General features: G+C 40.7%; 2 protein-coding genes across 9 annotated transcripts in view; one reads left to right on the forward strand and one right to left on the reverse strand.

Moving 5' to 3' along the window:
- Nucleotides 1-634: 634 nt before the first annotated feature.
- Nucleotides 635-6,501, reverse strand: DYNLT1 (dynein light chain Tctex-type 1). Its single transcript, XM_083732885.1, has 5 exons — nucleotides 6,307-6,501; nucleotides 4,591-4,632; nucleotides 2,090-2,213; nucleotides 1,741-1,818; nucleotides 635-1,029 (listed from the first exon to the last, which is right to left on the reverse strand). The coding sequence occupies exons 1-5, from the start codon at nucleotides 6,331-6,333 to the stop codon at nucleotides 959-961; spliced, it is 342 nt and encodes a 113-aa protein (XP_083589011.1). The 5' UTR covers nucleotides 6,334-6,501; the 3' UTR covers nucleotides 635-958.
- A 739-nt stretch (nucleotides 6,502-7,240) lies between these two features.
- The window catches only part of SYTL3 (synaptotagmin like 3), a 34,532-nt gene continuing 13,974 nt past the window's right edge, over nucleotides 7,241-27,798 (forward strand). For 2 of the 8 annotated variants that reach the window (XM_083732448.1, XM_083732454.1), the window contains exons 1-12: nucleotides 7,241-7,395; nucleotides 8,282-8,440; nucleotides 9,847-10,076; nucleotides 12,251-12,723; nucleotides 13,605-13,814; nucleotides 14,780-14,844; nucleotides 18,182-18,236; nucleotides 21,375-21,441; nucleotides 22,528-22,600; nucleotides 25,785-25,912; nucleotides 26,802-26,939; nucleotides 27,471-27,649. In XM_083732448.1, the coding sequence (XP_083588574.1) occupies nucleotides 12,614-12,723; nucleotides 13,605-13,814; nucleotides 14,780-14,844; nucleotides 18,182-18,236; nucleotides 21,375-21,441; nucleotides 22,528-22,600; nucleotides 25,785-25,912; nucleotides 26,802-26,939; nucleotides 27,471-27,649 (1,025 nt within the window). In that variant the 5' untranslated portion in view covers nucleotides 7,241-7,395; nucleotides 8,282-8,440; nucleotides 9,847-10,076; nucleotides 12,251-12,613. Of the gene's footprint in view, nucleotides 7,396-8,281; nucleotides 8,441-8,497; nucleotides 10,077-12,250; nucleotides 12,724-13,604; nucleotides 13,815-14,779; nucleotides 14,845-18,181; nucleotides 18,237-21,374; nucleotides 21,442-22,527; nucleotides 22,601-25,784; nucleotides 25,913-26,801; nucleotides 26,940-27,470; nucleotides 27,650-27,798 lie in introns of those variants that run through there. The other 6 variants (XM_083732449.1, XM_083732451.1, XM_083732453.1 and 3 more) reach the window with 6 other exon arrangements.

Below are 27,798 nucleotides of genomic sequence, written 5' to 3' on the forward strand. Positions count from 1 at the left end.
AGTTCACTCCTTAAGTGACAGCTTCTGTGTACTAAGAAACAGGGTCTTTATCCTACTTTGAGATCCCTGAGATGGAGCCTTGGATCTTTTACATTCAAAGGATGTGCCCTGTGCTATGGCAAGCATGGATCAACATTCTGCTGCTTCTTGCCTCTGTTCTGTGAGGTGTGCTGGTCTCCCATTTTGAGAATGGAGTAGAATAAGGAGTACTTTCTCTACAATCAATTAACTTGGGGCCGCTCCTACTTATATGTTTGGTCAGGGAGCAAAGAGCCATCTAAATTGATTTTTTTAAAAAAACAACAACTCAATTTTACTTTAAAGAGAACTATGCACCTTGGAGCAATTAGCTGTTAGCCCCTCCATGCAACTAAAAGTTTTGGCTGACATTAAAACTGGAGTTACTTTATATGGGAATGTTTAAAATACCTACAGTTGTCTAGTGTAAACAACTGGAGCTTTGGTGGCTCTATTGGGAGTTTTAGGGTACCACAGAAGCAGCTGAGCGAGTGCTTAAGGAATAACTGCACCCCCATTACTTCGCAATGATCCATTAGGGCCAAGCTGTTAAAGGCATGTGAGGTTAACCTCACGCTTGTGGAATGTACAGCTTTTATGAATGCACATACACAAGTTCAGAACTTCAATAATTTAATAACAAACAAAAGCATTGTGTGAAATTAGTCTTATTCAAACCAGTTGCAATAAAGCTGAAGAAGTGCAGCATGTTTCAGGTTTTAGCACCTTGAGAAAAGAGTCCTTAAAGTGTTAAGACAGGGAGTGATTTGATATGGATAAGAGGTGATGTGTTTATGTAACAGCATAGAAATTGCTTCCCCATTTTCTCACAGGAAGAAGACAGAAGTTCTTTAAAAACAAAGTTGTTCACTGAATTCACAGTTTTAGTGGATATATGAAATGGAAGGGATGACACAAAGGCTGAAGAATTCCAAGGCAATTATATTGCGAGTCCAAAGGCACTGACAATACAGTACATAGTCTTGTTCTCCCATCTCACAGTGCAGGTTCCTACAAAAAGAGAAGTCAGTCAATCAGGGTGGCCATACTATATATACAGAAGAGCTACATCAGATCATAAAATTCATAGCTTTCAATTTAAAGAACACATAGAACAGATCTATTGCATCTTAAGCCACACTTGCTAAGTTTAAGCCTCAGCCAACTCCGTACCACATAGGCAACATCCCATAATTTGGAGCAGTGGAACCTAAAGTTATTGAACCACATTACACCGATATTCAGTCACACTTTATTCTTCCACAGGAAGCATATATGTTTATTCACTGGTGATGATGATTCTTCCAACTAAGTATCAGGAAGAACTTTCTGACAGTAAGAGCTGTTTGACAGTGGAAGATGGTGGACTCTCATTCCTTGGAGGTTTTAAAGCAAAGGTTGAATGGTCATCTGTCATGGATGCTTTAGCCGAGATTCCTGCATTACAGGAGGTTGGAAGAGGCAACTCTTCGGGGCCCCTTACAACTCTACAATCCTTCAATTTTAAAGCAGAGATGCTCTACTAGCTACCCTAGGGAAATAAGAGAATAAGGCACTTCTAACAAGAACAACCTGCCCCATGGTCACTTGTAACTTCTAGTATTAGAAGTTTATTACCACAGAACAGGTGTGTGTTGATTTTTCTCTTCTGGAGTCACACAAATATCTTGTGAAACATTTCAATGGAGAAACTAAGACAAAGTATTAAAACATTCTTGTTACCATCAGCAGAGTTGTCCCAGAAGCAAGAGCTTGCAGTATGAAGTCCAGCACCATTCTTTTGCATAATCACACATGTCACTGTAAATTGAAGATATAGTATTGTTAGAAAATGGAATGTTTCCATGGCATAAGCTACACAGTTACATCCACATCTGTTTTTAGCCTTAAATGCCTATGTAAACATCTCTTATCTTAAATGACCTTTTAGGGTCACAGCAGTTATTAAACTAATCACAGAGAGTTTTTGGCCCCTCACCTGCAATTTCCATTTTAGAGTTTAATTTTCGGTTTTACTCAAAACCATTTGTCAAAACAATAATACAATGAGCACAGAAACCCATTCACTTACCAACATATTTGAAAGGTTTCCCCAGCTTTGTGAGATGACTCAGAATTTGCTCTACAACACTTGTAGTCCATTGATTCACTTTGCTGTGCAGATATGCATTGCCACCTATTGTTCCTTCTATGGCCTGCAAACAAAGAGAGGTTCAAATTACCACCAGGCTGCTATGGAATTTTAATTTTTTTAAAAGCATGCATTGATTTCAAAAGCTAGGATAAATATGTCAATGTTTTTTCCAAGCAACACAGATTACACCATCAAACAAGAAGGAAAACCCAGAACCAATTAACAGCCATACTGATAAGCAATGATCACTGAAATGCTAGCTTGAGCTGCCATCTGTGAGGTGGTGGATCAATCTCAAGAGTTCCAAACACACAAAGACCCCCCCCCACCTTTGCAAGAATGATTTGGGCAGGTAACCAACAATATGGCGCCTCATATTTATTCTGAGGCAACTACAATCCTAATTACAGTGGAGCAGACACACCTCTCTGCCAGTGGGAGACAATGTCAACTGCGAAGGCCATGCATGTAAAAAGCTCTGTGGGCAGTAACTGCACTGTTGGTGTTCTGGGAGTGCAGCAGGGGTGGGATTGAGGCAACCTAGGATCCAAGCAGTGTGCCAACCTCACCCCTCATGGTGAGCTGCAGTGCCCCCAGTGATGGTGTTCAGGTGAGCACAGGCACCTGTTACTGTTCATCTCTTTTGTGCTGTGTTTGACAGATTGTAAGCATGGAGGCAGGGACTGTGTTGCTTTTCGGTCTTTCCCCAGTACCTAAAAAATATTAGGAACGTTATGAACAACATTTAATGTATCACCAGAAACACATAGAGGGAGAAAGACGTCTTCCACTCCTGAAGCTACAGAGGGAGTGACAATGAGATCTTGCAACAAGAGGCTAAACAGCCCAAATCAATACCCTCTGTAATAAATGGGTGTCTGGCTTACTCAGTCTTATCCTGCGGTTGTAGGCATAGATTTCACACTCTGTAAAGCATTAGTGCCAAGACTGAGAACAAGGGAGTGGCTGTTCATTGAATGTCACCAAGTTGTGGTCCTTTCGTGCTTTTTCCTGCAGATTCTATGTTTGCAAACAATACTGTAGCAGAGTGTACTAGCACCTAATAGCCCTATTATTTTAAATTGTTCTTAATGTTTTTAATGCTGTAACCTGCCTTGGGGCTTTAGGGTGAAAAGTGAGTAATAAACACCACCACCACCACAAAACATGCAAGGGAGGCATGCAGGTTTTTTACACAGATGAGTTGTACATACTTGATAAGTTACCAATCATATATTTGCTTAACAAAGAATGGCATGTACAACATATTTAGCTTGTGCTCCTAAGCCTTCACTAATCGCCAGGAAGGTTGCCACAACAGAGGATTAGCAAACAAGACACTGGTACCCAGGTAACACATAACTAGAGTAAATTTGCTCTAAATCTACTAACTATGCTAATTCTATAGCTGCAAGTCACCAAAAGATTATTCCTGAAGTTGGAATCTCATGAAATAGAACAGTCCACTCCATTTAAGCCAAGGTACATACATTAAATACTGATGTCACCACGGTGATTCAAGTAGATTTAACTAGCTTGCAGATTAGGCCAGAAGTCAGTTCATATTACAAGATGAAGTCCTAAATTTGATATGCTTAATCATTTAAAAAGAGAGGTAAAAACCTTTATGAATGCAATTCTATGAGGATATCAAAATAGGATTGTTTCTTCTATACAGGCTGCCTGGGATTAAAAGTATGACATAAGGCCAACGAGCCTCTACTGCTCTTCCCACTGCAGCTCTTGATACTCCCAGAAAAATCATCCCTGCAGATCAGGAGTCACCTCCAGAGTGAATTCAACATAGCATGAGGGACTATAAAGTAAAGTTGGGGGAGTGGGTTTTTCCCCTCGGAGAGACAATCTGCATATGCAGAAATGTTTTCTATGTATTCAAGAGATTCTGCAGATTCTGGTCCTCCCTCCCATCCCTTTCACTTGTGAGAACTGCCCTGCTTCATACTTTTAAGTCACTATATCACTAGCTGGAGAGGTGAAATGTTCACAAAACAGAGCCAGCGAGTCACAATCCCCTAGAAATGTTTCAAATGAAATAATATGTATCTGTATGTAATTGTACGAAATGTATACACCAATAACAAAATTATGAGCACACAGACCCACACATATTTCGGAGCAAAATTTAAATAATTCACATTGCAATGTGTGTTAAGAGGCTGTTTACATAGCTCATGTTGCCACTTTAAATGTGGGCTTACAACACAAACTTAGGCATGTCTACTCAGAAGTACCACTGAGTTCAATGAGACCTATTCCTAGGTATGTGTGAGTGATTGCAGCCTTACAATTCAGTGCAATGTGTATTTTCCACAATGCAGCAGTGATATATTTATCTTTTTAAAGGGAGTTATGGGGTGCAGTGGAAATATAGCAGGTGCTGTGGAATGAGGATATATGTAGCATAAACACCATCCTACCTCTTTTATAATGTTGCTTACTTCATCCACAATAAACGCAGTCTTGCAGGGGGAAAGAAGAGAAAAAGAAGCCAGAGATAACATTTAAACCAAGTAAGCAATTTGCAGTACTGACACAAATGTAGTTTTAACAAACAGGCTAATGCTTCAAACATTAATCAGATTTGATTTATTTCCCTAAGCATCTAACGCTGTGTTTCTACTTCACCAGACATAGAATCCTGCCATCGCAAAGTGTGCCAAGCGATTCCTTAATGCTTATAACCGCAGCAAATGAACTTCTTAAGCAGTCACATAAAAGCATATGTTTAACATCCCTTCAAACACTTATAGAATAGAGGTGGCAGGCATATATAGTGGCCAGGGAACGCATAAAAAGCCACATCTACTCCCCTTTTAGGGACACGGGTGGCGCTAAACCACAGAGCCTCTTGGGCTTGCCAATCAGAAGGTTGGCAGTTCGAATCCCCGCGACAGGGTGAGCTCCTGTTGCTCGGTCCCTGCTCCTGCCACCCTAGCAGTTGGAAAGCACATCAGAGTGCAAGTAGATAAATAGGTATCTGGCAGGAAGGTAAATGGCGTTTCCGTGCACTGCTGTGGTTCGCCAGAAGCAGCTTAGTCATGCTGGCCACTTGACCTGGAAGCTGTCTGCAGACAAACGCCAGCTCCCTCAGCCAGTAAAGCGAGATGAGCGCCACAACCCAATAGTTGTCCGCGACTGGACCTAATGGTCAGGGGTCCCTTTACCTTTACTCCCCTTTTACAATCTATTCATAAATATGTGGAGGCCTTTCTGGCACTCATGCATCAAGGCAACTCTTATCTTCCCCCCTTTTTTCTTTTATATTTTTATTATCATATATAATAAACATTACTATAAATGATAATAAAGGTTTTGAGGTGTCGGTGGTTTTTTGTTTTTCAATCCTGGTATATAAATTTTATGAAATACTTGTTTATGACTCGCTGAGACACATAGCTCATCTGCAGAGAGGAGTACATGAGGCTCCATCTCACCTTTGACCCTGGGCCACGTTTACTACCTGATCATGATTAGGGTTAGGACATTCAGTTGAACACTGAAAGAATATCTAAGGATCTCTTTTCTATAGCCACATAACCATGGACTTGATGGAACAGTAACTTCTGAATGCCAAAAGGAGATCCCGCCACACCCCAGATGAAACCTGCCAGTTTCCTTCTCTTCTCCTTTTAGAGGCGAAAATTCCCTTCCCTCTTCGATTTTGCGAAGTTTCCCTTAGGAAAAGAACCTGGGCCATTAGACCAGCCGGCAAGAGATTTATTTATTCGGCTTGCTGCACGCGCACCTCCCAAATGCGTGTACCCGCGTGCCACGAAGAGCGGCGCTTTCGGGCACAAGCCATCCCTACCACGGGGGAGCGGGGAGATGCAGCACCGCCAGCAGGAAAAGTTGCCCGGGGCTTGTAAGGCAGGCTGGCGGCGGCATCTCTCCTCACAGCCCAAGGGCTGGAAGCGGCGGGAGCGCCGGGGCTGGCAAGAGAGGAGGGCCAGGCGACCTTCCAGGAACGGGAACGTGGCTGACAATGGGCAAAGGGGCGGACCCCGCCATCGCCACTGCCCTCCCCACGGAGGTCCCCGCAGCTACGGAAGAAAGGGGCACGCCGTCCCTTCCCTCCATGCCCGCCCGCCAAGAGGAGGAGGAGGAGGGACGCCGCTGTCCTTAGGAACCGTTACCTCCTCTGCAGACTGAAGCTCGTCCATCTTCTTCTTCAGCAATCCAGCCTAGCGACTCCCACGCGGCGCATGCGCAACCGACTCTTCGCCGGTCGCAGACAGCAGCGCTTTCTTTCTTTCTTTCCTCTCTCGCTCGAGCTGCGCGGCTGCGCAGTGCGCTCATGTGCTTTCCCAACCAATCACCCGACGCTGGCAAATGTACCGGAAGCGTTGCTGAGCTACGCTCTCTCTTTATTTCCCCCCCCCCTCTCGCGCGCTTGCGCAATCGAGGGCGAGCGCGCGCGGTTTCCGTTGTTTAATAAGAGGTGTGGAAAGTGCCCCCCCCAGTCGCCGTTTCTGGGGTTTTTTTGCGTGTGGTTCGCGCTGAGCTGAGGAGTCTGCGCTTTAGCGACCGTAGGGGAGGGAGGGTTAGCACACATTCTTCGCTTATTTTACTTTTTTAGAATACAGGAGTGGCTCACCCTCCTTCAGAACTCCCCATCTTCCATGGTGGCTGGGCCTTCAGGTGCTTGAAGATGATACGTCGCCTCTTAATAGCCTTTTCTGCAGGCCCACTATATCCAGCTCCTCCAGTCTCGGAATTGTAGAGTTAGGAACCCAAAGGGACATCTAGTCTGACCCTCTGGAGTGCAGTCTTTGGCTCAGGGTTCCTCATATCCGACCGTCCCCCTCCTCTGGATGCCTTCTATTTTGTCAGTAACCTTAAAATGAAGGGTGCAGAAGGGAGGTCTGACCAAAGTTAATTTATAAAAAATTAAATAGAAATTAAATTAAATAGAAATCCTTAACAGAAATGGAAGCAGCCAGTGAAATGGTATAATGGGGAATAAAGAGACTGCTGCTGAGCAGTGAACTGAGGGGGAGGTCCCAAAGCCCTTATCCAAGGGTGTCCCCTGGAGACTTCAAGGTCAGTACCATGGAGGGGAGTCAACAATAACCAACACGTACCACTGAGATGTAGCAGCTCCCATGCCTCTGTTGTCCTGCAACATCCAGGGCTTTTTTTCAACCATAACTCACCGGACTCAGTTCCGGCACCTCTCAGGTGGGCACCATTGCCTTTATAAGAGAACAAGGGAGGCGTTCACGGTGAGTTCCAGCACCTCTTTTTCTAGAAAAACAGCACTAGCAACATCCATTTGCAAATGTAGGGCCCTTATCACCTCTTTCACTGCTTAGTATTGAAGGCTTTTTATCTGCAAGAATAGTGTACCACCTGACTGGCCACCACAGCAAAAAACAAAAACTGGATTTCAGGAGACACCATGTTAGAAGAGACTTTTTTTTTTAACAGAAGGAAGTGTCATCTTGTAAAATGGGGCCTTGTGCAATAATGCGGCACTGTGGAGAACCTGCATGGTGTTGGATGCCAACTCTCATGATCACCCCAGGCAATACAGCCAATGAATTGAGAGTTACAGTTCAGCGATACTTTGGGAGCTGCAAATTCCCAATTCAGAATCCAAAAACAAAGCTTTCCACCCTTCAAAACTATTTCCCCCATATATATTTATTAAATCACATTTATGCTTATTGATTAACAAATAACTAAAAGTTATACACAAAATTGGTTTTTCCCCTCCCTATCATGCTATCTTGGCAAAAGAGTTTGAAGCGTTTCATTTGCCAGGATGCGTAGCTCACCCCCTCAGAGAGGGTAGATTACTATCTTGGCTTTGCTTCTCAAATGCTTCAACAGAAGTCTTCTCAAATGCTTCAAAAGAATTGCAATACTTCTCAAGAATCACAGGCTAGATGACAGTTCTTAATCCCTCCCATTTACACCCGTATTATTATTAATTAAATTTGTGCATTTATGCATACTCTGAATTTATGCATTTACTCTGCCTGAATAATTTGCAGGTTTTATAACAGGGTACCCTCAACTGCTTTTCACAGATGACATTAAGCTTGCTTTTTTCTTCACTCTTACCTTCTTTCAGCCCTTTTAATTTCTTCCCTTTCCAACCCACAGCAGTTGGTGAGGGCAGTTTCTGCTCTTAGGCAACACTGCATTGCCAACATCTTCCAGAACTTAGTGCCTACCTAGCCCAAATTCTCCAATGCAGGATTTAGTCAATGGCTGTGGAGAGATGCATACTCACTGTTAGGACACTAGAAGCTCCCTTCTCAGGTAATCTTTTATATATAGATAGATATAGATATTGCTGTTAATTGTTTTATTAAAAGTATACTCATAAACAATCATAGTGCATATGTGCATGTTTTCCAAATAATTCAAATTCAGGTTACAGTAAGCAAATTATACTCGTTAATATGGGTTTTCCTGATGTAAACATGGGGGAAGAAGTTTCCAAAAGGCTCTATTGAAGCTCAGGCAGTCTTCCTCCTTCTGACAAAAGGAAGCCAATTGTCAACAAAATGGTCTGTCTGTGCCACTCTCTGTGGAACTCTGTCTTGGTGCATCAGTTTTTATGGTAGTGCAAGCTGCCATACTTTATTTTAGCTAGCTTTTCTTCATGCTGGCTGGGACTGATGGAAGTTGTAAATCAAAACATCTGGATGATACCAGGTTGGCAAAGGCTCTCTTAGTGGAAGGGCATTTGCATGTCTCTCTCCCAGGTTAAAACTAGGTTCCCCAAATACAGACTTTGACTAGTACTTAACTTCCTGATCTTTACCACCTGTACCAGCAAAGTGCTTGAGGAGGAGGGGAACAGACTTGGAGATGTCTGGAACATTCTCCTCCTTCCACATCCTTCCAACATTCAAGCACTTCAGTAGCCTAGGTAAGACTGAGGACAATATCAGAGGCAAAATGTGAGGAACGAGAAGGTGGTGTGGGAAGCTAACCTTGCCTGTGGGCGAGATAAATCAATGAGTCAATGGCTCTTGGTCATTACGACTTCCAGATTCAGAGGCAGTATGCTTCTTGTTGGTTGCTGTGGAAAACAGAATGTTTGGCTATGGTTATTACAGATGTTTCTACAATCAAACACATAGAAACACATCCAAAACAGATAACAAAAAAAGTCGAGCTTGGCCTGGAATATTAATATTCTCTTTAAAAATGGAAAAGGTTTCTACACACATGGATATTTGGCTATTAAACTTATGAAGCATATGTAATAAGATGAAATGGAACCTCCAATTCAGATATTTCTAGATTTGGATTTGGATTGATTTGTACGTAATATTACTTGAAAAATAGGTGAATAAAGCCTTCCCTTTGATAGCTTAAAAGCATTGGGGATTTAAAAATGTGTGTGCTATTTATGCTGGTATTACTGGTACTGTATTTGTATTATTCATATTAATAATACCAGCAATATGTATTAATTATCATGCAGTCCACAGCCCCCTGAGATATCAAAGCGGTCAGGGGGGATCTGCCATTTCTAGTAAATGCTCGCTCTGAATCTTGCGGAAGTTGAGGTTTGCAGTGTTGCACACATCTAACATAAGCGAGTGACACAGAGAGAAACCACATGAAAGTATCATACTTAATGGCCACTACTCTTCCTGTTAGCTTAGAGGTTTCATGTACACTTTAAGAAAAAACATTGTCTTTTCTCGCAGTGAACTGTTTCCTCCCAGACCACTAAGGCATTATTTAAAGCCTCTCTTTGATAGCAGACTGCATTGGTGGCAGTTACTTCCAGTGCATAGGGCTGTAGGATCATACGATGATGTGCACTGAAGTATTCTGTGTCAAACTTCAGTCCAGCAAGAAGGAAACGGAGAGAAAGAAGATACAATTTTTTCTTCAGTAAAACTAGCATCCTGCATTTCTTCTATGAAAGTAAAAGGTAAGTCAGTGTTTGCTAAAGGTAGGCATAGAAAATGTTTAAATGTTTGCAAGGCAAGGGCCTTGCATTCCTCTCTTATTTGTGATTATTTGCTGTGTTTCGTTCCCCTAGCAGATAGGACACATTGATCTTTAGGGGTTATTGAATTGGAAAACACCCTATCTCAAATTATTTTAGACATTTCTATTGCTTTAACATTCAAAAACTGGTGAATGCAAATAAATAAATTCTACTATTGCTGTGTATCTGTTTCTCAAAGCTATGTAAATATTTAAAAGATGCCTCTGAATTTCTGCCGTTAAAAGATGGAGATTTATTTCCTCGTGGTATCATAGCATGGACTAATGTATTGTGCAACTTTGATTCCTTCCTCTGTACTGTATATTTAGCTCTCTAACACTGCACACCCCAAACCTTGTACTTTAAGTAACCCTGTTCATGTGTATGTGTCTATAGTGAGTAGTTTATTGTTCCACACTGTATCTTCTGGTGTGTCCAAGATAGGCAATTTTTCTGTGTTAAGCCCAATAAACATCTCAGAGAAGGATATATGACACTAGGATCTTTCATGAAGGCCTTGCTTTCTAAATGTTAAGTTTTTGGATTTGTAGTATGTTGTCTTATAATAAGCTGTGCATAGGATCAATGTGTGTAATGCGTTCTGAACTTTTTATTGATCCTTTGAACAGCTTATTTATTGTATAAAATCATACTACAACTATAATTCCAGTGACTTTACATTTAGGTGTAATTAGACAGAGACACAATTCCGTCAGAGTTAGTCCTTCACCAGCTTTTCATCTTATGTTGTGTTGCCATGGTTAAGCATGTGGTCCTGAACCCAATTGTTTTTGATGGTGCAGCAAATGGTAGAATATTTGCTTAATTTTGCAACATGTTTTAATAAGCTTTTTTGACATTGGGAGTAAACTAATATCCCCCTCCCAACTGCAGAAAGTAAGTGATCTGCCTTGTTTGGCTAACAGTGCCAGCATCAATCTAGGCACGGAACTATCTAGTTTAAATTACCGTAACTTGCATGGAGGCAGGGCCATAATCTGCTTTTGTCAGATTCAATGCACCTGATCCCTCCCACATCTTGTGCCTCCTCTGACTTTGTAAGGAAGGACTCTCTACAAAGACCTTAAACAATAGCAGAACATCAGGTGAGTGGCCTTTCAGTCAGTTGAAATCTATTTTTCACTCATTTTGGGCAGGTGAGAGTGGGGCACAGTCTCTCCAAAATCCATTCACAACTGCCTTAGGCTCTTGTTTAAAGTCCTTCTGGTTTTTGATTGTGTCATCTATATGTCCATATGAGTTTTCCTGTTCATCTTGTGTCTGCACAAAGTGAAACCATAAGCTGGTATTGGTGCATAATGCCTGAAACATCTTCTAGATTTGTGAGGGATGTGTGTTGTCTCAGTGATAAACCACACTGTTTTTTGCAAGACCTTTTTATCTGCCTGAACAGACACAAACTAGACACGATTCAGATGGCAGGCCCATTAGCTATTAAAGCCTATAAATAATTGATTGATAGTAAAGACTTACTTTAGAACATCTCGCCTTCACACCATACTAGTTTTACTTCCATGGGATAAAAGGTTCAACAGCTAGCAGTCAGAGGGCATCGTATTCCAGTTAAGGCATATTTATCTTTGTGGTTGACTAGGAGGCAATCAACTGAATTTTTTCATGACACCTTTTATTATTTGGATTATTGTTATTCTCATTTTTCATTATCTTTTGCACAATCCACATAAGCAAAATGACTTTTATACAGGCCTTTTTACACCAGGGTAAGTAACATGCTGATGGGCAATGCTGCTTATTGTAATGAGGCTGTTTGAAAGATGATGAATCATATTTCATAGCTCAACTGTGGCCCAAGCATACTATGAAACGATATGCTGACAGGATGTAGCTTTTGTTTTCCAGGAAAAGTAGGAGATAGTGATCTACTGCAGAATAAGAAAGGAGAAGTAGGTTGTACTTTTTTCTGCATTCCTAAGAAATGCAATCCTAATTTCCTAATAGGAAATTTGTGAATTTAAAGCAATGGAGGTGGAGTTTCTCCCCCTTACACCTGCTACTGCCTATCAGCTTGAATCATACCCCAATTTTCTTTGCAGAATGGTGGATCTAAGCCAAACCTCTCTTGTTTTTATCAGTTTAGAAACTACCAGCAGCAAATTGGGAGCCTGAAGTCATTTTATTTATACAAGACAATAAACTGCCTTCATCCAGCAAAGAAAGTGCCTTCAGCAGGTGATGAGACTGAAAATTATGGCGTATATGGAAAAGGGTTCTTTTCCTCTCCCTTCCATCTTATGACACAGTTCAAACGTATCTCTGATGAAAGATGTATGCAAGCAGTTAAAGGGACTCATAGTTCTTTTGGTTGCTGAACCCTGCCCCTAGCTTTAAGCTCCAACTTTCCTTGGTAGGGGTGCTGAAGAAGATTAAAATTCTTTAAAAAACAAAACAATCAGACAAACAAACAAATAAAAACCTTCTAAGAATCAGAAGAGAAAATGACTCAGGAACTTGACCTTAGTGTACTAAAGGGATTGGAACGACAAGTTGTTTTAGATGTCCTGAACCGTGATCAAATGTTGAGAAAGGTGGACGAAGAACGAATAAGGTATGTGGCCATTTTGGAATACAGCGTGCCATTGCATCTCCCTGTTTTATTTTCTTCTTTTCATCTATTCTTTGCTAAAGTCCTTTTCTCAGATTCTTTGTTAGACCATTCTAATGATTAAATTCTAGATTAAATACTTTGCAGGAAGAAATTTATTGAATGGCTTTGTCATGACTATTATTACAGTAGTTTTGTACATTCCCTACTCCTTGCACTAAGGGTGTTTTCACATGGGTGATTATTGTGCATGCTCCTCATGCATGCAGTTCCCCTCCCCCCCCCCCAGCATTCATATGATGCTGGCATTAAAATGTGAGCCTATATTCCAGGCATTAAAATGTGAGCCTATATTCCAGGCATTAAAATGTGAGCCTATATTCCAGGCATTAAAATGTGAGCCTATATTCCAGGCATTAAAATGTGAGCCTATATTCCAGTCTAATCCAGACATATCTTTCACAGCAAGCACATAGCGTTGACCTGCTAGAGTTTTTCCAAGTTCCTGCCAAGGGCTCTAAGCAAGATTTGGAAAGCAATTATGATGTTTCAGTATGGTAGGAAGGTTCACTAGTAAATTCCTCCAACCCCCTTTTTAAAATTAAGGTGGTTATCTAGGAAAGCAACACAGAAGGAAGTTGCACTCACTCATCTCCATAGGTGAGTTATTTCAGCATGGTATTATATTATTTAAATGTGGTGGAAGGTGAAATTACAGGTTAACCTCTTGTTTTTGGTTTACATTGGCTACTCAAATTACAGCATATTATTAATGAAAGTGAATTCATGCAGCTACTTAGAGAATAAGTGTGAATAATTGTTCATTTTTTTCACTCCCACCTGATAAAATATGTGCATATTTATTTTTTTCTGGCTGAGAACAGGAAACTGAAGCTGCAGCTGCAGGAACTTCGATGGAAAGGGACGAAAAACACAAACCTGGAATATAAGTCTTGTGCTCGCTGTCAGAAACCTCTTGGAGTGCTAATCAACAGAGGTGCAGTGTGCAATGGGTGCAGTCACCAAGTATGCTCCAGATGTCGCATCACCTGGAATCGCTACCTGTGGAAATGCACTGTCTGCTACGCTCATGAGTAAGAAATTCTAGAGAGATTGCTCAGTAATATTTGCGTTGTGGGTGTTTATGCCTTAGTTGCATATGTCATGAGGATCAGGTCTGTAGGGGTTTCACAGCAGCCCTCTGCTATCAAGGAAGAAGGAGACAGAGGCAGCATATACTTTGGTGGGGAGTAGGACAGTGTGATCCAATGCACGGCCAGAGGACCACATGAAGCCCTCAAGGGCTTTTTTGGAGGCCCTTGGCAACATTTCACACACACACACACACACACACACACACACACACCACAGCAGCCCTCCCACCACCTTCCCAAAGCTGGGTAAGCAAAGTGCTGAGCTTTGGGAAGGAGACCTGAGGGCTCTGTCAGGGTCCTAGCGCCCTCTCTCCACCTTCCCAAAGCTTAGTTAGCGCTTCCCCAGCTTTGGGAAGGAGGTGGGAGTGCTTTAGAACTTTGCCAGAGCCTTATATCCTTCCCAAAGCCCGGCCCCAGCACCTCACTTATCCAGGTTTGGGAATGTAGTGGAAGGGCTAGTTAGGGGGGCATCAAATTTTGGGCTCACCTCCCCCCTCCGTGCGACAAGGCAGTGTCTAAGGAGGTTCACACAGCGGGCACACTGGCAATATTGCTGTGGAATTAACACACAACACTTGGTAGTCGGAGCCATGGGACTCCTTTGCATGCACCTTCAGTAGGATGGGAGTTTCTTTCCTGTAATGTAGTGTATATTTGAAGCCTAGAACCACATAGGTCTTTTTCACTTAATTAAAAAATGAAATGAAAATGAAAGCTAAGATTCTTAGGAAGTTGAATTCTATGCCCAGTACCAAATTCTATGGGTTTTCTATTTTTGTGCATATTCTGGAATGTCCTTCTGGGTTATGTAATAGTTGAGGTTCCAATGCGGTAGTGATGGAATTTTTGTGATGAGCCTACAGGTGATTTTCAAAATCTTTCAGTAAAAGGTTTTTGTTTTGCAGGGAACTTAAAGTGAAAGCAGGCGAGTGGTTTTTTGAGCAGCGATCAAAGAAATTTCCAGCTGAAGGTAATGCTTTTAAAAAGTAGCAGGAAGCTACACTATTAAATGCAAGATAAATTGATGGTCTGTTATTTTTATTTCACATTTTGTTCTCTTAGCAAGATATGTATAATCGGAAATAAGTAATAGTAAGTAAGTAAGTAAATAAGTAAGTAAATATATGAGCACATAACAGTTACCTTTGGCTACAATGTAGAAGTATTTAGGTGCTAGGCATTAGTGTTCCTCTTCAACTAGGCCTTAGTCTGATTAGCATCTGATACCCTTTTAGATGTGTTGTGGGAGTGAAGGGGTTATTTATTATGTATTTTGTTTGTGTTTTTTATCTTGTATTTTTGTGTTGTGAACTGCTTTGGGCTCTATGGATGAAGGGCATTACACAAATTTAATATAAAAATAATTTTAACTAAGTACAATGCACTCTAGGGATGCGGGTGGCGCTGTGGGTAAAAGCCTCAGCACCTAGGGCTTGCCGATCGAAAGGTCGGCGGTTCGAATCCCTGCGGCGGGGTGCGCTCCCGTTGCTCGGTCCCAGCGCCTGCCAACCTAGCAGTTCGAAAGCACGTCAAGGTGCAAGTAGATAAATAGGGACCGCTTACTAGCGGGAAGGTAAACGGCGTTTCCGTGTGCAGCTCTGGCTCGCCAGAGCAGCGATGTCACGCTGGCCACGTGACCCGGAAGTGTCTCCGGACAGCGCTGGCCCCTGGCCTCTTAAGTGAGATGGGCGCACAACCCCAGAGTCTGTCAAGACTGGCCCATACGGGCAGGGGTGCCTTTACCTTTACCTTACAATGCACTCTAGGTAAAGGACCCCTGACAAATTAGGTCAAGTTGTGACCGACTCTGGGGTTGCGGCGCTCATCTCGCTTTATTGGCCGAGGGAGCCGGTGTACAGCTTCCAGGTCATGTGGCCAGCATGACTAAGCCACTTCTGGCGAACCAGAGCAGCACATGGAAACACCATTTACCTTCCTGCCGGAGCAGTACCTATTTATCTACTTGCACTTCACGTGCTTTCAAACTGCTAGGTTGGCAGGAGCAGGGACCGAGCAACAGGAGCTCACCCCGTCGCGGGGATTCGAACCGCTGACCTTCTGATCGGCAAGTCGTAGGCTCTGTGGTCTAACCCACAGCGCCACCCGTGTCCCTTACAATGCACTCTACCCTGGCTGTAAACTCTTACTAAGAATAACTGTTTCTTTTGAACTGATACCGATGCTGTGTTAAATTACAGATTCAGATACTACTCCCTCTTGGTTTTTTGTTGTATTATTGAGTCCTGAAGCGGTTAATTATTATATATATTATTAGTGCCATTTTAAAAATGATTTGTTATGGACTTACAACAGAAAGTTCATCTGCCCATATGTCAACATTTTGTAGAATTCAAATGAAACCGCTAAACAGCCTCACCAATAGTTTTGCACAGAGAGATGTTGCTTTCTTTGCCCTAGACTAGAGAATGAGACAGAAATGTATAGAAAAGAAAATATGAGATCATTTTACTGGAGTTTATTTCTATTGGTGAAAGACAGTCTGAGTGCTTGGCTGGTAACTATAATTTGAAAGCATGCTGAAGCTGATCCAGTAAAAATCTGCAGTCCTGCACATGCTTGGGTTGCATAAATCAATAGAAGTCAGTGGAATTCAAACTGGCTTGTTTGGGTGCAGGATTACAGCCAATGTTCCTATTTTGTGACTCTCTTGGAGCAGGAATAAATTAACAGTGATAAACCAAAATTATAGCTGTTGTTCTCTGTTAATTGCCTCTGTGACCAATCAGTCCATGGTAATTCTTTCAAAGACAACACAAACTTATGACATAAGTGGTACAATATTTCAATAGGAAACTTTAGAAACTAGTACTGTCAGTTAGACATTGTTGTTGACTGAATTGGATGTGGGATCTTCTGCACACAAAGCATGCAGCCCCTCAATCTGCTTTGGAGGGTCTCTCAATTATATGGAACAGATTTTGAGTTAGTGGGGGCTACAGAGGAGAGGAGTGGGAAGTTCATTAGCACAAGTGGAACAGATCAGCATTGGGTACAACCCGTAAGAACATGTGCACAGTCTGCTTGTTTCTCATTTCATTTCTTTAATGGCCTCCAACCTATGCTGGCACATGAGGAAGGGCAGGAAGTGTCCTTTAGACATAAGATAGTGAATTAAGAGCATGCTTGCAACAGGGTTCTTGTAAAATATGCAACCACTTCCCTATTTGCTGGCATAACGTGGCCTGAAATTTCAGGCAGTCATTGTGAGAAAATATTTTTTATCAACAATTTTGTTGATTGTGCCAGAGACTTACTTTATACAGTGTTAATAATTGATCTATTGCAGAATTATTATCTTTGTAAGTAGCTGTAAAAGCATATTGAGATTAATGCCCTGTGCTTATATATGTATACACACACACATATATGTATGTATATATATATATGTGTGTGTATATATATATATATCTGTGCAATTCATCATTTGTTACACATGATTGATGACAGAAGGATCGCTTGCTCTTAGTTGATTGTCCACCATTTTATAAGCAGAAAGATTATTCTTTTTAATACTATGATTTACATAGTTGGTACTTAGTTATACAGGTTGGGTGATAGCCAATGAAGTCATACTCTGAGTAGACCCTTTAAAATCAACAAACCTAAGCCTGTTTATTTCAACAGGCCTACGTGTCCCTCCCCCCTCTTATGTGGGAGTTACGTTCCTGCACACAAATGAAATTGTGTAATGACAGGGCGTTTTCAGAGGTGCTTCCCTGTTTGTGGAATACCCTCCTTAATGAGGTGCATCTTTTTCTGTCAGTGTTAGCTTTCAGGAGGAATTTGAAAACATTCTTGTTTACTCAGGCATTTTGCAGGTGAAGAATACTGTTTCTGGCAACCCGGAGATCATTGAATGAAATAATGATTTTAATTGCAACTATTTTAGAATGATTTCCCTGTTTTAGAATCCTTTTTTAAAATTGCAAATGTGTTTGCCACCCTGGGCTCCTTTGGGAGGAAGGGTGGAATGTAAATTCAATAAATCAATTGAATTTTTAAAATAGTGTTGTGCTGCTTATATTACTGAACTTTTCAGCTGTAATTTAAGTTTCCACCATCCATTATTGTACATTTTTTGAATCAATACCAATAAGTAAATGTAAAACTACATTTTTCTAAATGGTCACAGAATCTCTTGAGCACTTTTAAGGGTTGGCAAAATTGAAGTATATTGACAACAATAAATAACATAAAATTGTGACAAAGAACTGGTTTGTGAATAGAATTTTATTGCTAGCAAATGACCTTGGTGAGGTTTTTTTTTTCTTTCTCTTGCTTCACAGGTAGATATGAAACTGCTGGGGCAAAGCTCTTGGACTCTTATCAAGCACTACTAAGGTAAGGACAAGAAGGTGAGCTTGTCCTAGAGAGGTGGATGCAGTACAAGGAGTGTATTGTGCAGTACAAAATAATCTGCCCCCTGAAGCTACCTGCAGATGCCAAGGTTTAATTTTAAAAGCTTGCAATAGAACAAGCAGAAATCTAAAACTAATTTTGGTGCTTTTGCTGTGCTTTTAAAACAAGTTAGCATAGTACAAAACCTAGCAGGGGCTGAATATTGTAGTGGTTAGTGTATTGGATTAGGACCTGGTAAACCAAGGTTCAAATCCCCATTCAGCCGTGAATCTCACTGTGTGACCTTAGGGCAGTCACAGTCTCTCAACCTTGCCTACCTCACAGGGTTGTTGTGAAGATAAAATGGGGAGTGGAAGAACCATGAATGTCTTCTTGGAAGAAAAGTGGGGTATAAAAGTAATAATATAATAAAAGCAAGGCTGCCACCAAAAATGACATTCCCATGTCAAGTTAGTTACTTAGTTGGTCTCTAAGGTGCTACTGGAAGGAATTTTTTATTTTATTTTATTTTATTTTATTCCTATGTCAAGTTATCTACCTGCTGCCTATAATGTCCTGTACAACCTATCCCATGTCTTGTTGTCATTACTTGGTATGTTTCCCTGCCACTCTCATTAGTAGGCAATTATGAGGCAGAATCACTTGATTCTGTTAGGTCATATAAGGCAAGTTGCACTAGATGTTATGGAGGAAGAAGAGGGACCTTGGCGCAGGGCTCCCATTTTCGCTAGTAGCCCCCATGTTTTTCGTAGCATGTGGTTCCACGCTTCAGATCAGTCAGCTTGTTCTCCATTTGGGTGTATGTTCATCAAAGTCCCACCGTACAAGCAAGCCAAGGTACTGTCATGGAGGCTGTGATATTTATTGAGATGCTAGTGAAGGAGCAGCCAGTTTTTCGATAGGTAGCAAAAGATCTCTTGCAGCATCTCAGAAGATATGTGACGGAAGGCCCAGTTCATGAGCAGTTGCTGACAATTCGTGCAACACTGCAAAGATTATGGGAGGCATCTATTGGATCACACACCAGTGGTTTGGGACAGCAAAATGTCCTGGTTACATTCTCATTGCTTTCTATGATTTTTTTTTAGGGGGTCTCAGAGTGAGAGTTTTGTTCAGTGGAACAGGCAAGCCTGTTATATGGGCTCACTTTAGCTACAGTGGTGTAGTCAATCCTGTATCTAATATAGCAGGCCTGTCCAACCGGTTGATCGTGATCTACCCGTTGATCGCGGGCCGTCCCTGGTCAATCCTTGTTGATCTCCAGAGATCGACCAAAAAACCCCAACTCAACAACTCTGATCTCGCTCCCTAAATCCTGGGGAAGACCAGCATGGAATTATGCCAGCTTTCCTTTGATCCTAGTAGGCTTGTGACTCAATTACAGCCATGCCCATCCAAAGCTCTGCCTCCCTCAATATTGCAGTACAGCCAGATACCGCTATGTGGCACTGTGGTATGGCTTCTTGGGGTGATCACATGGGGAACTGCAGTGCTCACAGTGTGGTGGAGCAGGGATTCCCACCCCCACCTGCGCTGCCAGACCGCTAGCTGTGACCTCACACATTAGTATGGTGGCCCTTAACCCTGAGACAGATTAAGTGGTTTGTTAATTTTCAGTAAAATCTTGCTCAATGCCTTGCTCTGCTGAAAGAGTAAAGGTTAAAAGTAAATACCAAGACTGTCAGGAATGTGACAGACAAGCAGCAAATATGTTGTAGGGGGAATGCTTATTGAATGTTTAAGTTAAGCATTAAGGCTGAAAAGTCACTTCTCAGCAAAATGCTTAACTCTGCATATAAATTAGGCCCTTAGTTGATGGTAAATATCACAGGATCTGCCTTAGTTCTCCTGAATAAATATTGGGTAGATTCCCTTTCCCACTATTTTCAAAAGATTTCATGATACAACATAAGCAAAACTTTTTTTATTATTCAATGTAATACAAAATAACCAAAAGAGTAATCAGTATTACAGTTAGTAATAGCACAATAACAGAAGAATAAAGTGGCTTAAATGTTTATTTGCACCATTTTTTTCCTTATACAGTAAAATAAAATTCTTATTTACATTTTAGTACACTGTTGTACAATGTCAACATTTTCTACAGCAACATATAATTTATCTGACTTCCCAATATCCTTGATTTTCTTGTAAAGTAATAAGACATAGGATTCTATCTGTATAATATTTCAGGGTATTTTTCCTTATTTTTCAATGTTGTTAACCTCAGAATGTTAGTTGTTCCCACAACTTCCTAATAAAATTTGCTTTGCTCAGTTTTGGGGTATTTTTCCATGACTTAGCCTACAGAATTCGTTCCAATGTCAAAATATACAGAACCTGCATCCAATACTGTGATGGTATACTTCATTTCACAGTCAATAGATGCACCAGATTATCTAACGGATCTTATCTGTTTTGGAGGTTAAGCTGAGAGGGATTTATAGTATGACAAGTTTTGTCACCTCCGATATGAAATTCATTTTCTAGGAATGTCTGCCATTCCCCTGGTTATTTTCCTTTCATATTTAATCTCTACAATTATTTATTACCATGGTTTTTATTATTATATTAAATGATCAACACAATAAAGGGAATGATAAGATAGTGCGCTTACAAATTCGAGTTACTGTCCTTTCATATTCCACCTAATTTATAAATAAATATATTCCAGCATTATTAAATATAAACCATAAACCATATAAGTATAAATTTAAATGCCAATAAGTATTGTTTAAACATTGTTAAAGAAATACTACTGTTACCTACTGTAGTAACCTTTAAAGCATCCAATTACTTCTAACATAATCTGCTTTCTGTTTTATACACGTAAACAATTGATTAATTTTGCAGCCATCTCTGTTCCCTAAAATAAACTTATTTACCCTTTACATTAAATATAACATTGTTGGTCTCTAATGTCTAGTGCTGTTCTGCTTTGATTGATTTTTGTGATTATTTTTATGCTATTATATTTTTATTGATTTTTTTGGGTGATTGATCTCATTGAAATGGTGGTTGATGGGTTTTAAAATGGAGTATAGGCGATATAGCAAATACAGTATGTCAGAAATGAACTTACATCTTTATGGTAAAATTCTGTTCTCCTTAAATTCTCAGTAACATATCAGTGGTTCCTCCAACTCCCCCTCCATTTGCTGAATCCACAAGTGAACATAATACAGTGGTAATGTATACTTCTATCTTTCAATTCAATGTAGCACCACATCTTTTAGCACAATTATTCCCTTTTAGCACATTTTCTTTTAATTTTCGTTTTCCTGACAGACTTGTGCCATTGAGTGCATTTTATGTTTTTCAGAGTGCAGTCCTAGCAGTAAGCGCCACTGAACTCGTTTGTTAATTTCTAGATAAATATGAATGTTTTTGAAATAGGGATGATTGAAGAAGGTTGACTCGGTCCTATTGTACACCAGCGGCAAGGAGCAGAAGACTGACTGAATGGCTGTGAAGGCTGCAATCCTATATTGTCTCACTTGGACGTAAACACCATTGAATTCAGTGGGACTTGTTTTTTAATGGGCACATATAGGATTGCAATACAGATTACTTTTGTTTCTTTATAAGCCACCAGGATGCGTCTTGCACCAGATTGCATACCTTTCGGCAAGTGGTAAAGATATACTTCTTTACCCTTGTTTTCCCCCTCCTGCTGTATTGTTGTTTTTGCCATTCAGGGGATTATGTGAATTTTTGTGGCCCTTTAACTTACTGATTTTAACGAAAGCTGTATATTGTTTTAAAATGTGGTATCTTATGTAATTTGCCATGGGACCATTCAGTGAAGGGCAGGCTATATGTACAAAAAAGTAAATATATCAATAAATTACTGCCCCAGCAATCAGAGTAGTTCAATCAGTGTCAAATAATCTCTCTGCAGGGTTTCCCATACTGAATCTTGGACCTTCTGCGTGCAAAGCAGATGATCTACCACCGAGCTGCAGCTCTTCACCTAAATATGTTCCATTTGATAAGCTACTTGCTTTTATTTGTAACATCATTACAGCATATTTGTGCTGTGGTAGATGCAAAAGGATTGAACTGACCTGTGTGTCCTTTTTGCAAACACAGACAGCTCAAGTCATGCCAAAACATTTCCCTTAATTGCTTAGCTACAGATATGATAGCAATGTTTGCACACATGCACTTTTTTGTTTTGGTAGGCTTCTAAGAGCATGTGACTTGAGAAGCCTTGAAAACACAACTCCTTCTTTTATCACTTTTATCTTTTTATTTTCACCCTGTATTGCAGGAACTTGACCAGACTAAAAGTTTCCACAGGTCTATGGAAAATCTGTTTCTGACATTTACATCACATATAAAAAGTAAGTGTTCTTAAGGACTTTGCTATTCTAAAGCAAGCAGTAAAATGTTTCAGCTTGAGAGGATGGGTCAGGCCATTTAATGGAAAGCAGAGGGGAGAATTCAACCTCTTCTAAGTAGAGGAGTTGGTGGTTTTTTCTCCAAGGTCCACGAAGGGAAGCAGCTCCCCATGGCAAACTTTTGAAAATAACAGGCACACTTGCTTCTGATTCCAGTACTACTTTTTAGACTTACATTGTGATCCTCCCACATTGTGTTTGGAACATGCTGGCTATTTTTTAATTGCTTAAGGTGCAGCTTGTTTATTTATGCTCTGAAGTATTCATTCAGCACCTTAATTTTAGTGAAAATAACAATGAGGTTTTCAAAAGTTGAAAACTGTTCCAGGGAACATTATTTGGTAACAGCATGGATGCCAGTCAATTGCTACTGTATATAGCCAGCTTCTGCTGCAAGCTGGCAAAAGTGATTTACTTGAGTTCAGTCCTCAAGAATAGATTGCACATCTGACGCAAATACTCAGTTGATTTCAACTTCACTAGTAGAGCTAGTGAAGTGGTAAGCCTGTACCTTAACTGTACGACATAATGTTGCAAGTTGGAGGCTGACATGATTGAATTCCTCTCCGTAATCGGGACCCCCCCCCCATGTATGCAGAAAGCTAAATACTGGAGAAATGGGTTCTTTCCTATATTTCTTCCTTGCTATTAACATGATGGCTGCATGAAATTTCCAGATTCAAAGGAACTATAGCTTGGAATACCAGTTTCTGGGGAGCAACAACCAGAAAGAACTGTTGTTCTTAAACCCTGCATGTGAACTTACAAGAGGCATGTGGCCAGCAGGATACTACATTAGATGGGCCTGTGATTTGATCCAGCAGAGTTCTTTTGGTCCTGAAATGACATTTTTCTATGTATCTATATGTACGCGCCCCCCCCCCCCCACTGGAGGGGCATTCAATCACGATGTGAGAACTGGGCCTTAGTTGTGCCTAGTTATTGTTAGATTGCATACCAAGGCCACCACGGTTTGGGCTTAGTTTTAACAGTTTGAAAGCATACCAGTGCAAGTAGATAAATAGGAACAGCTGTGTCAGGAAGGTAAACAGTGTTTCCGTGCACTCTGGCTTCTGTCATGGTGTCCCGTTGTGCCAGAAGCGGTTTAGTCATGCTGGCCACATGACCTGGAAAAGCTGTCTGCAGACAAACACTGGCTCCCTCGGCCTGAAAGCGGAGATGAGTGCCACACCCCATAGTCAAATTTGACTGGACTTTACAATTTACCTTTACCTTACATTGCCTTTTGTACCTGGAAAGCTTTGTCCCACTTCATTTTCAGAAAAAATAAATAAATAAATAGCCTTGTGCATACTCAGGAATAGGTGTGCAGGTACTGTACAACACACACACACTTTGCATAAACCAAGAGGACCAGCTAGAACTCGGCCAACCCTTTCTGTTGCTGCATCTCTTACATGATAATGAAAAATTGATAATGGAGAACAAGCTGTTTTTCTTAGTGTGGGGTTTTGGAGTTTATTTTTTATTTATTGGTCAACTAATCCAAGATAAACCTCTGGGGAACCCCAGACTCTGTGGAACACTGGTTGAAAACCACTATGCAATGTGACCAGTGCTTTTTTTCTGGGGGGACACAGGGGTACACATACTCCTAAACATTTTGTGAATCTAGGTTTGGCCTCATTGAGGGGCAGTATTTCAATATGAGTAGGAAAATGAGAGTACCTCTAAACATTTTTTTTAGAAAAACACTGAATGTGACCCGTATGTATAACTACCCTATGTGTAACTTGAAAACTTACAGTAGGTACTACTGCAGTGTAATGGCAGTTAGCATTATCCCTGTTTTCAGTACTCCAGACTTGTTGTGCATCAAAGTTGTCAGTAACAGAGAACCCCTTTCTTGAAGCACTGTGTTCCACTGAAATGGAACTAACTTCTAGCTGTGTTGTGTTTAAAGCTGAGGTGACCTAATGTGATGTATTCCAGCCAGTTTCTTCAAATGTAAATTCCAATGCTGTCCTGTAAATTAAGATTTCATATATGCCTCTCTAAGGCTGCATACATCCCGTATCTTAGCACATGCAAAGCCCATTTTTCTCCTCAAAGAATTCTGGACACTGTAGACTCACAGAATTACAATTCCCAGCAACCTTTAACAAACTACAGTGTCCAAAATTCTTTGAGGGGGGAAATGTGCCTTGAATGTGCTTGAAAGGTATAGCTCATACACTGCCTAAGAGCATGTCTGGAACAAGATTTCCCCTCCCTGCAATTGACATTTTTATTCATTGTTATAACAAATACAGAAGTTTGCTGTAGAAAACAGATTGTTGGACATAATACACTTTCTGCTCTTACACTCATTGGTTCAGTTCTGTAATCAATTCTGCATTTTGTACTTCAGTTGTTTAAGCTCTTTTCCAGTATCACCCATGTTGGAAATGTCATCAGAGCATCAAACAATATCTGACCTTGTGTTTTTGTGGAGAGGCTCTAAGCAGAAGCTTTTATATGATGCTGCTCCACCAGCAGCTGCCCCTCAGCTTCAACCCACCTTATGGGCACAGACAGTGAATAATAACTAAACAGACATGTTTCATTTCCTACAGGAGATGATCAGATTTGATTTAACTGTTTGTGTGTCTCATGGGCCATTTACTGCAAGCAATGGGTAAACAAATATTGATTGTTATAAAGGGTAATGATGGAATGGTTTCATAAGTCAGACATGACTCAGAATTTCCTTTCTTTTGTGGACTTAAAAGCGCTCAAGGCCCTGTCTTCCGGTATCAAAATGACATGTAGTCTCTGATATTCTTTGTGACAAGGACAGTATTACATACAATGGAATAATGTTATTCACCTATATGGGACTAATCCTAGGGGAAATATGGGTATTGTACATTCCCAGTTTATGGCAATACTTTGATTTCTTTATTAGTAGGTTTATATCAGGTCTTGAAAACCTGACCCTTCCTTCACACCTCAATTTTGTGTGTTCATTGTATCATAAATATCAGCCATGCTTTCAGTTATGAATCTATTATTATCTTTTGCATAGTACAAAGTAGTGTACAAGACCATAGATGAACTTTATAAACAAACTGAGTATGTTTGATGGGTTTTTTTATTTTTTTAATTCTCCTTTTATTAATTCTAGAAATATCAAAGTCCCAGAATGATATGACAGCCGAGAAAGGGTTGCTAACAACAGATTATGGGCAAGCAATGGATCCAAAGAAGGAGAGGAGAAGCCTGTCTGACACTGCCATTGATATTTCATCCAGGGTATTCAGTTGGATATACATTCAGTATATTTAAAAGGCCTGTTTACAAGCAAATATACACACGGGGCTTAGCTTTCTGCACTTGAAAGTAAACTCTGCTAATTCTGCTCCCAGAAAACACAGAAGATTCTTTGAATGGAATAAAATACACATAGTTTCTCCTTTCTTGATTGTGATGATTTATAATTAGGAATTACTTGTTTTATTTCCCTTCCCACCGATCCCCCCAAGGCTAGTGAATGTAAATCAGAAGAAATGTTCATGTGAACTGCAAGTTGCCCTATGAACTTTAATGGAGGGGTAATCATGGTTGTAAATGAATATCCTTGCTAATCTGTGTTCCTCCATTGAAGTGCATGGGGAAATCCTTTGAAATGGGAGAATACACTGCATGAGTGCATGTCTTGTAAAGGTAAAGGTACCCCTGCCCGTACGGGCCAGTCTTGACAGACTCTGGGGTTGTGCGCCCATCTCACTCAAGAGGCCAGGGGCCAGCGCTGTCCGGAGACACTTCCGGGTCACGTGGCCAGCGTGACATCGCTGCTCTGGCGAGCCAGAGCCGCACACGGAAACGCCGTTTACCTTCCCACTGGTAAGCGGTCCTTATTTATCTACTTGCACCCGGAGGTGCTTTCGAACTGCTAGGTTGGCAGGCGCTGGGACCGAGCAGCGGGAGCGCACCCCGCCGCAGGGATTCGAACCGCCGACCTTTCGATCGGCAAGTCCTAGGCGCTGAGGCTTTAACCCACAGCGCCACCTGCGTCCCCTTTTTTTTGCAGCAGGTACAAGCATGTCTTGTACCTGCTGCAATTTGCTGGAGTGGGCAGCTATTTTCAGAGAACAGTTAATTGAGGAAAGTAATAGAAACCCATTAGTACATCTCTCTACAGGTAAATGATGCCCCAAGTCTTCAACGGCTCATAAGTGGAGATCAAGGTGTCAATGGAGTTGCTGCCAAAAGGAAATCCAGTGAAGAGCTAATTCCATCCAGTGCCATAAGTGACCTATTTTCTTCAGGAAAACTAAGTGTAAGTAGTGATCCTGTTTTTATCCTATGTTCACTACGGAAGGAAATATGCAAACAGCTTAAGGGAAAAGTAACTCTTAACCAAAAACTCTGTGACCAGAAAACTCAGTTAAGGGGGGAAATTATAGAAAAATAATTTAAGAAAGTTATAGATATTACACACACACACACACACACACACACTTCTTCCTTAACTCAGTTTTTTTGTCACTGTGTTAGATTGTAGAAGCTTAGCAATTCACTGCTTGTAATCTAACAGTGGAAAATTCACAGAGAAATGCAGTGATGTTCTATATTGGACAACATATTGCTTATCTTTGGGGATAAAGATGGCAGATGGGTGGAGTACAAATATAATAATAATAATAATAATAATAATAATAATAATAATAATAATAATAGTTGTTGTTATTAAAGAAATGAAGATGGTTGTAATATTTCAAGGCTCTTACATTATCATGCAGCACTGTTAACCCTATAGAGCAAGCAATTATGTCTTTTTTATTGTATTAATTCATTTTCTTCATTACAGGGTAGTTTATTCAGCATTAACAGCACTTGCACTGAGGCTGGCAACTTTGAGCAAGCTGATGTCAGTGGTGAGATAGACGTTGCCATCAGATATCTCTTCAAATCTGGCATTTTAGAGGTATATATCAGAGCCTGCAAGAACTTGGCTTATGGAGAGGAGAAAAAGAAAAAATGCAATCCGTAAGTTTGTCTAGGCTTATCTTTCCAAAGCCTGTGGCATGAAATTCTGTTTGTGTTTGTTTTTTTTAATAAATATTTATTACAGTTTTCCAATTTAATACAAAAAGAAAAAACAACAAACAAATACACAATTAAAACAAAACAAAACA

Source organism: Podarcis gaigeae (assembly GCF_964106915.1).
Source record: "Podarcis gaigeae genome assembly, chromosome: 3".
Classification (NCBI taxonomy): Eukaryota; Metazoa; Chordata; class Lepidosauria; order Squamata; family Lacertidae; genus Podarcis; species Podarcis gaigeae.

Excerpts from the sequence above, each read along its gene's own strand:
- DYNLT1 (XM_083732885.1), bottom strand. The coding sequence starts at position 6,333 with ATGGACGAGCTTCAGTCTGCAGAGGAG. Across the intron at positions 2,214-4,590 it reads TAAGCAACATTATAAAAGAG|GCCATAGAAGGAACAATAGG; the intron begins GTAGGATGGTGT and ends CTTTGTTTGCAG. Across the intron at positions 1,819-2,089 it reads GAAACCTTTCAAATATGTTG|TGACATGTGTGATTATGCAA; the intron begins GTAAGTGAATGG and ends TTCAATTTACAG.